Consider the following 10000-nt stretch of genomic DNA (forward strand, 5'->3'; position numbering starts at 1 on the left):
TTATAGAGTATTATGAAATGAGAAGTTGTGCTGAAAATGCTTATAATATGCAGTAGTACTATTTATAAATGTACCACAAATTTTCAAATTGACAGAATGCGGTATGGGATCATTAGCCTCTTGTATCAAATAAGGGACTATACAAGTATGAACTTTTGGCCATCAATAAGTTGAAATTTATTGTATGAAGAATAAATGCAATGATTTGTAATCATTTCCTACTGCTGCATTGGAGCAAGAGCAAGCATGCAGTAGTTTTGGTCATCATAGAGGAAGAAAATGGTTCATGATTTTTAAATTTTCACACACTGGGGTATTAAAAGAGCTATAGCCAAAGTACAAAATCTTTAGTAGTAATTTTTTTTTATCTATAGTTTTCTGAATTATACATGAAGGCCAGTATGGACTATTAAAAGGAAATATACATAACCTCATTATTTCCTCTAGGATGATTACATGGAAGCCCTACAGCGGTTACACCAGACAGTCCTAAGAGCACACAAAGTGAATCCACATCTACGATTCGAGGTGTTTATTCACAAGGTCGACGGCCTATCGGATGACACCAAGATAGAAACCCAGCGAGATATCCACCAGAGAGCCAATGATGATCTCATAGATGCAGGTTATTGTGCTGTCTAGGTTTTCTATTTCCTTTTTTGATATAGTGTGGTTCCTTTTATTATTTTCATTGTTATGTATCATTGTTATTATTAGTATTGTTTTGTCATTATTTCTGTTAAATCTTTTTATTTCCCCTTTTTTCATTCTCATGATTGCCATTATTGTTGACTACTAGTGATAAGTATTGTTAATTGATATTAATCATTTTTGGATTAACCATCCTTTCCTTGAGAAATATAAAGGTAAAACCATTGATAGTCTTGTAAGATAAATACATGTGTTATTTTCATTATTGATATAATCATTTTATCCACAGGCATGGAACAGATTCACCTCAGCTTCTATTTAACTTCCATTTATGACCATAGTATATTTGAAGCCTTTAGTAAAGTTGTACAGAAACTGATCCCTCAGTTACCAACACTGGAAAACCTCCTGAACATCTTTATATCCGTGAGTACTTTCGCTCTCTCTTGTAATTTGTATGTTTAAGACTTCTTTCTTCTTGAACTTTGATGAATATTGTTCTAGGATTTTATTTATTATTATTATTATTTTTGTGGCAAAGTATAGAAACCGTTTTGGTTTTCTGTTTGCCTGCACATCTATTTATTTATCTGTCTTTTCTGTCTGTATCTGGTGTTTGCTTATCAATTTCTTCACAATACATCCTTTTTTTATCCTTTATTCTCCATGAAGAATAGCATATAGAAGCTGAGGCTTCATTGTCTTACCTGACTGGAACAAGATAAGGTTCAAGATGATGCCCTATCTAGGGAACAAGGGAAACAGCCCTAGAGAATTCTTTCCCTAGGTCCCACAGTTCTTTTAAGGGCAATATGAATATACACTCAATGCTTGTCTTAGAAGTTTATGAAAAACTAATATACAGTATAACACCATTAAAATAATTTTTGAAACTAGCATGAATATGTGATGCCTGGATGTGGTACCTGAACCACCTCCAGTGGTTCAGGTACCAGAAATAAGTCGAAGTCGACTTCAGTGTTCAGAGTACATGATATTCAGGGCCAACTGTGTAAACCCATAGAACCCAGAGTGCATTCCTGACAATTGGAGTTTCCCCAAAGCCCAGCAAGAACATGTTTCAAGGTCAAAATGGGGAAAAGCCAAGACCCGAGCATTCTTGTCACCAGGGGAGGAGGGCTGATGCGAGAAACAACCAACCTTGCATTGTGCAAGTGAATGGCCAATATCAAGATAGAGATGGTTGCATGAGGATGGAGGTTGGAGCCAAGGGAGTTAACCTTTAGCCGACTTAACTGTAGCTGACTTGATTCAGATGGGAGTGTCATATTATCAGTAAGGTTAAATCCTGTGTGTTAGGGCCTTTATTATGCCTCTCTTCAAATTTTGACTGACTGCCATGATTCAGATGGGAGTGTCATATTATCAGTAGGGTTAAATCCTGTGTGTTAGGGCCTTTATTATGCCTCTCTTCAAATTTTGTTCTGTTATGATATTAGATTTTGTCTTTTTTTCTAAAATGTTCCAGAGATGTGCAATGTGTATTTTTAACGTATCTAATAACTGTAATATTATTTCAGTGTTTTATCAGATAAATACATAAAAATGATACATAATTTGTGCTGAGAAGTATCGAGGTTTATGATGTATGAGTAAGAAAAGTAGAAATCCATTTTTTCTGGTGATTTCATTAGAATCCTAAACCTTTATTGCATGTGATCTTAGTAGATTAGATTACATTGATAACACTTTGTTATCAGATACGTTGACACTGTTTATAAGCAATGAAGGTAAATTGTCTTAGAGTAAATTGTAATCTAGTTTTTATGATATTCCATATTTTTGGAGATTATAGTTCTTTTTTTCTTTTTCTTTTTCTTTTCTTTTTTTAAGTCTTCCTATTATCAGAGTATAAGGGAACAACATAATAAAAGGAAAATCTTTCTATATAAGATTTACCAATCATTTTCTCTTTTTCAGAATTCTGGAATAGAAAAGGCTTTCCTGTTTGATGTGCTCTCCAAAATCTACATAGCCACTGATTCTTCGCCAGTAGACATGCAGAGCTATGAATTGTGTTGTGAAATGATAGATGTTGTTATTGATATCTCTGACATCTATGGGTGAGTTTTTTGGTGACTTTTTCTTCGTTTGATATCAAATTTAAAAGTTTTGGTAGTTGGATGTATTAATAAAGTAAGAGTTTACTAGTTTTCCTTCTGATATTATTGCTTGGAATGATGGCACGGATATGTGGTGGATTGGAAATTTAATGTGTTGATTAGCCTATGCAGTTATACATGTATAGCTATTGGTTTTCAAAATGCTTTGGGTCTTGTTTTGCTTCTAAGAAAATCGCACAGTAAAGGTAGGGGAAGCAAAATCGATACTTTTGAAGTTCTCTTGTGATGTATGTAAGAATGAATTGAACAAAATGTTGTGCATGTAGTTACATACTTCTTTTGCATGAGTTGATGTTTAGGTAACTATTACATAAATATTTATTTGATAGATTTTATATAAGGCAAATTTTCTAGTGTTTTACTGGTGTGAAGGCTAAGATGACATGTAATATTACCTAATTGTAGAAATCAACTGGAATGATTTTGCACAATCAAGGCATGGTGCATCTGAGAATGAGGAACAACAGGTTAAGAGAAAATCTGTGCTAAAAACCTCTCAAAGTCTCACCACTCCTCCACTTCAGCTTTTCTTCTGTAATGTAAGGATGACTAGACACTCAAATCTGAAGGCAACAGATCCAGCAGAGTTAGAATGAAGTAGAGCGACCTCTCAGAAAGAAAGAAAAAATTCCATTGGTCAGTTGCGGAATGCTCACAAGCCCACCTCAAGGACCATTCAAAGGTCAGATGATCCTTGCTCTGCACTAAATGAGCAGTAGGACCTCGGCTTTGGTCAATAAGTTTAATGACATACTTAAATCCAGTTGTGAGATACAGGTAAGAATTGGAATTTTAGAAATCTGACTGCTCTGAGAGACGTGCTAAAAACCCTGGGTTTGAGACAAGTAACATAGAAGAATCAGCAGGGCCAAAATATGTAAGGAAAGGAGAACAAAAGGGAGCTGTCAACTGCTAAATGGGATTGCCCTGTCCCTAGTCAAAATAAGGGAAGCTTCGTGGAGAGAATCCAGGGAAACAGTTGATGTCATAACTCCATCAAGGATAATGCTATAGTGAGATAATCCCATACTTCTGTAAGATTAAAAAGAAGAAAATATTATAAAAAAGAAACACTTAGTAGTGTATAGGTCTCATGGCATAAAAAATTGTATGCAATGGAAAGATGTTCTATTGAGATGGGATTAATTTATCAGGGAATAGATGATCATTGAGTATATGTATGCATCACTGAACTCTCTTAGCATATTAGACACTACATAAAATATGTGGTTTCAGATGATCTTGGATTGGTGTGATCATTATTGCATGTCCCTATGGAAATGGAGTATCATAAGAGATCAAAGAATTGTTAAGACATTAAGACAACTGTATCAAAGATATTGCCAGGCACTACATATCAAGTGCAGATCCCCAGAAGGATGAACCATCCCTGCCTAAAGGAATCCAGACATCAGAGAAAAGAATATGTCCAGCAGGCAACAGAACAACAGTATCTGATAAATACTGTAGGTCACCTAATGGTGTACATGTGTGTCAGAAAGAAATGCCTTAATGCCATATACTTTTGTAAAATGGGTAACAGGTGTGGATATTGTCCTTGCAAGCAAGATAAATACTAGCGTGCAACCAGGATTAGACCTTTTTTAAAAATAGATAAGGAATGATGTATGAGGGTTCATGTATCTCCCACATTGTGTGCATTAATACACTATACTCATGAAAACAGTATTAGCACCTGTGCCTAATGACTGCTCCATCTTTAACAAGGGATAAAGATAAAATGGCAATACATGCTAAGACCTCTGAGGGGATTGTATAGCCCAAGAGAGAGTGGGCAGACTAGATAGGACTATGTTTAAGAATGAGGACACACAATAACTTCACAAAGCAAGAGATGTAATTGATTTGATGTTCATCTTAAATATTTTGATAGAGACAGAGTTGAAAAAGTTGAAATACATAATTCTTTATGAATGTTTTAATTCTTACTTGTATCATATATACAATTGTCACAATGATTTTTTTCACTGAGAGCATGAAATGAAATTAGGATGAAGGACTCTGATGTTCATTGCCAAAACACCAGGGGTAGGTGAAACATTTAGTGGCTCAATATAGTGAGTTTGGGTAAGAGAATGTCCCTCTTGGTCTTGCCAAGGAATGTGGGTTATGGCAAATTTCACTGCAACTCTGTGAAACCGAGTTCAGCAGAGAGGCAGAGTTAGATGGCAGGTAACACCCGTCACTGAACCCCCATGGTAATTACTTTGGCCTTCAGCTGGGACAGAATAAGGTTATTAGCCATGACAGCTCCCAGGCTCAAAGGGTGCGGGAAATAGACCACTTTGCTTTCAGTTTACACATTTGCACCAGCCCTCAAGAGATGAGAAAAGTGTATATTTCACTTTATATAAGATTTTTGATAGATTTATCCGTTAGTCAAATGTTAAGCACACCCACTATCCCATATCCCCACCCACCATACAACTGGGAAATAGCCTGATGATATTAAAAGAGAATTATTTTTATAACCATGTATTTAAAAACATTTTATATTTCATTTATTTAAGAATGATATCGTGTAAAGAGGTAGTGAATTTTAAGACAATTCTGTATCTTAAATTTGGAACATATAACCTACATGTAGCTAGTATATAGATACTTCAGAAAGTCCCTTACCTTGGGTTTGAACTATGAGGACACATAGGCTAAACATTTCCTTGTGTGTAAACAATACTTTCATTATTGGAAGTATTTTTTTTAGTCAACCCTCAATACTATAGTAACTTTCCTATTATGCTATTTTCTTTTCTTTGCCGGTATGTATGTTTGTGCTATAACTTAGCAAGCACTATTTGGTCCACAGTAGATGATAAATGTGAGGGATTTACTTGGATCTCTGTAGCATTTGGAATGCATTGCACTAAATAACAATTGTGCTTCTGAAACTATTTTTTATATTACCTGCAAAATTGATTTTTTTCTGGATGATTCAATCTATGTAAAAAGATATTGGTTGAATCAAGAATAAGGCCGAAACGTTATTCATAATTTACAACCTCTTGCTCTAAAATTGTATGTGTTTTAATAATTTCATTATTAGTATGTGTTCTTAAATGTCTCAGCCCATATTGTCCATCTCTCTGGAACAAAATAATATTTAATCCACTCCAGCTGGATAATCACATTGCCGACTATAGTTTTCACTTGTAAACCTTGTATCCACATGGATGACTATGCAAGTTCTCAACCACCAAGGAGCCAAATAGTAGGCCTATGTGACTTCATCTGATTTCCTCTTTCCTTGATTTTTCAGGATTTTTTTCCTAATGCTATCAATATCTATGTTGTTGTTATCATTATTAATGCTACAATTATTACAGTGGCATTAACAGTAATGACAGCAATGAAATATGTGAAAGAATCTTTCTGAAAATCAGGGAAAAGGGCGAACATGTGAGATAGATAGGTCTAGTATTGGAGTCTTTGGGGACTAAGCACTTGTGAAACCATCTGAGTTTAAAGACAATTAGTAAACAAAAAATAACAGTGGACATGGCGTGTATTCTTGCCATCCCAGCATCTTTGGAGTAATTACAAATAGAGCCATTCATTTTTTTGTCCCTTTTATATGCATTTGATATAATATAGGAGATTGCACTTAGCAGGAATGTTGAACCTAGCAAATATTCATAGATCCCTTAAAAAATGTAGACCTATAGTTTAAGTACAGAGCCTGAGGACATGCATGGGCACGGCCCCTGAAAATGCAAAGCTCGTAGCATTTGGTGCATCATCTATACTGTAAATTCAACACAGATGATCAGTTTTCTCCTCACGGAACTGCATGTTTACATTTTCCCCTCTTATCACTGGCATTTCTCACTGTGAAATAGGGTTATATTCCTCCGCAATCAGTGTAAAGGGATTAGCCATGTACTGGCATTATGACACAGATTTAACAGAACATATTTATGGTCAGGCAAAACTGATAAAGAATTAATCACAAAATAGCTCCCAAAGAATTGATTACAAAAGAGTTCCCTGTCAACTTAAGAGCACCTGTTTATAATGATTATTCAAATAAAACTTGGACTTATTTAAAGGAAAGAATATTAATTATTTTAGAATGGAAATAGAATGAATAACGGAACCAGATGTAAAAACATTATATTACTTTTGAGAGTCTGAAATATCATGCAGTTTTGTTCACATTATGTCTATCATGGCGATGCTTTTATATGTCCTGTTTCACCATTAATATAAAGCTTTCACTATGTTGATGGAGATGACTTAGAGGGCATTAATCTAATAAAAAAAAGTAAAAAAAAGTAAAAAAAAAAAAAAAGCGAGCAAGGCTAGTGGCCAGTAATGTAGACTTGTTGATACATTTTGCAGTGTCCTTTTTTTCTTTCTTTCTTTTTCTTAGTCAAAAGATTATTGATAATGTCATTTTCTTCCTTAGTCAAATGCATTTTCTTTATGTAACAGACATATTGTTTCCACAGAAAAGATGAAGGAGTGCAAGTCCAGTTTGACAAGGAGAGTTCCAGCATCATCAAGCTGAATAACCAGACGATTCTCTATTTACGAGAAGTTAGCCGATATTTAGCCCTAGTTTGCATACTTCGAGAGGACAACTTTGACAGACAAGGTAAGAATCTGTTTTATATTGTTTGTTTATATACATTTTTAAAAATCTTTTCTATGTCTATATTTAGTGTGATTTTTGTTATAGATTTATATCGTGCAGTGAAAACTCTGTCAGTAGACAATAAAAGTCATTAGCATAATATATATGAATGAGAATGAATATCTTCACAGTATAAAGTTTTGGTACTGTTTCCAATTAAATCTTTGTCGGAGGAACATGTATTTCACAAACAGTATGACGGAAACTGGTCAAATACATCTCTTGCACTAAAGATATTCATTCTCATTCATACCTTTTCTACATATGTTGCAATGAACATGATTCAAAATTAGTAGTCTGTACATATATTTTAAACCAATGCTGCAATGCTGCTGAGAAAATGTAGTGTTGTCTGTAGTAGTATTTTCTGAAATGTTTGCACAGGTGCTTAGACACCAAGGAGTCAACTAGTAGACCTTGCGACATTACCTGTTTATACTCTTCCTGGAGTTTTCAGATTTTTTTTATTTAATGCTGTCAAAGTTGATGCTGGTATTATTATAGACATCATGATTATTATAATGGTATTGACATTAGTATTAGCAGTATAAGATAAAAAGAAAATATTTCCAGAACTCAAGGAAAAGTGAAATAGTTGAAATGGGTTGTAGTATTTACAGGCTCATTGGTAACATAGTATGTATGGGGCCATCTTTGTGTAAATAAATTAATAAACAAAACTCATAATGAGCATGGCCTCTACATGCATACCATCCCTGGCAATATTGAGTTATAATTGCCCAAACTTTTAACCATGTGACAAATCTCTGCCAACAGGTCTGATCGACTACAACTTCCTCTGCTTCCGAAATGCAATCCAGGAGGTGTTTGATGTGCGAACCAACCAGCTGCAGCAGCTGAACCACAACACCTCCACGCCACACCACCAGACCAACCACACGAATGGCCCTACGTCCTAGTACACCATCAGCATCTATCACTAGCACACCACCATCCACCACCACTCATTTCTTACTCACTTTTGATGCCTCTCTCATCCTCCTGCTGACGTCATTCTGCACGCTCACGGAAGAGCCTGAAAAGTCCTTGTATGTGGCCTATGGATGTGTTTGAGGGTGAGTGGTGGCACACTCTGGGGTTACCAGGCTGCTGTCGGTGAGATGACTGACTCCCTGTTGGTTGACAAGGCTGCAGAACGACAAGCAACACAACATTTTCATGCAGTATTGGAAAGTTCATTTAAGGAAGAATGCTTAAAGGATGTATGGCAACATTTAACCTCTTTTTTCTTCTTCTTTTCTTTTCTCTTTTTTTCCTTATGTAAACCACTTAAACGAAATTATGTCAGCTTTTTTCTCCGCTTTTGTCTGATAGTATAAGCTTTTGAAAATTTTCAGTTTGAAATGATTTGCAAATAACTGTATCAATTATCATATTGATAATTTATGATACTGATTCAAGCTGTCCCTCTCACAATCAGACCACTAAGATTTATCACCAAAACCAAGGGCATAATAGTTATAACATTCATAGCATTTAGTGAGTGAGATAGTTTACTAGTGATGCTGTTGTTCCTGTAGAATTAATTGATTTATCTGTTTAGGACTTGGAAGTTTGAGATGGCAAAATGCAGACGTTACTATCTTTCTTTTTTTTTTTTCTTTTTCTTTTTTTTAACAATTTATATTTTGAATATACTTGTACTATTGAACTCCTCTCTTTATTTATTTTGGGGTGAATATAAGGATGGACAGGTATTATAAATATGTTCTGTTTTCTTTGTAGAAATATATGATTACAGTATCAATATTCCTGCTCATATCTAATGCCAGTGTATTGTTTTTCAGTTCGTAAACTCTAGTTATGTTTTTTCATTTTGACTATTGTATGAAATGATATTGATTAGATGATTTGACGATATTTTGATATCTTTAACTGTAATTTTTTTTTCCTGACGAGATATTTTTCATATATTTGCCACATGGTCAATGTATTGTATATTCACATCATAGGAAAAATTTATAAAGTGATGATTCGAACAATGGACAGGCAACATTTCATTATTATTATTTTTTTTTTTTTCAACTCTTTTATATGTAGTGATTAATTCCTGATAAATTTGATAATTGCTGCAATTTGATAAATAGTGTTCAGTCTTAAAAAAAAAATATGTAACTCCCCAAAATCTTCTTATTTAGTTTTAAGCATTTTGATTATTAAAGTGAAAAGGAGTTTTGCAAAAGGAAAGTGATATTATATTTGGCTTTAATTTGTTTCTACTCAAATTGTCAATAAGAAGGACATCAGTATTTTTCTGTAGGTGTTTTTCTCGTCTTTTTCGAAACAAAGTCTAGAAGATTAGTAAATAATATTTGCAGGTTTCTGACAGTGCTTGGAAGTGCATTGATTGATTAGTCACATAATTCTAAATACATTGGTATACCATAGATATTGCAAAATTGCATTATATGCTTTCTAGATACAGCATTTTGTGTTCTTTTCAATAATAAAGGTTACTTGAAATATTGAATTAATAACAGCATTACACAAAAAATGGCATTTACAAATAGGTGAGTTTTATGCTTAAGCT

The 10000-nt window shown here is 34.2% G+C and overlaps 1 protein-coding gene across 2 annotated transcripts in view; it reads left to right on the plus strand.

The window, feature by feature from the left end:
• The window catches only part of RagC-D (Ras-related GTP binding C/D), a 19597-nt gene that overhangs the window by 6551 nt on the left and 3046 nt on the right, over nucleotides 1–10000 (plus strand). For both annotated transcript variants that reach the window (XM_027357730.2, XM_070124647.1), the window contains exons 4-8: nucleotides 448–625; nucleotides 941–1077; nucleotides 2593–2735; nucleotides 7265–7410; nucleotides 8227–10000. The exon at nucleotides 8227–10000 is cut by the window's right edge and continues 3046 nt beyond it. In XM_027357730.2, the coding sequence (XP_027213531.1) occupies nucleotides 448–625; nucleotides 941–1077; nucleotides 2593–2735; nucleotides 7265–7410; nucleotides 8227–8369 (747 nt within the window). In that variant the 3' untranslated portion in view covers nucleotides 8370–10000. The remainder of the gene's footprint in view (nucleotides 1–447; nucleotides 626–940; nucleotides 1078–2592; nucleotides 2736–7264; nucleotides 7411–8226) is intronic.

This window comes from Penaeus vannamei, chromosome 8 (assembly GCF_042767895.1).
Source record: "Penaeus vannamei isolate JL-2024 chromosome 8, ASM4276789v1, whole genome shotgun sequence".
Lineage (NCBI taxonomy): Eukaryota > Metazoa > Arthropoda > Malacostraca > Decapoda > Penaeidae > Penaeus > Penaeus vannamei.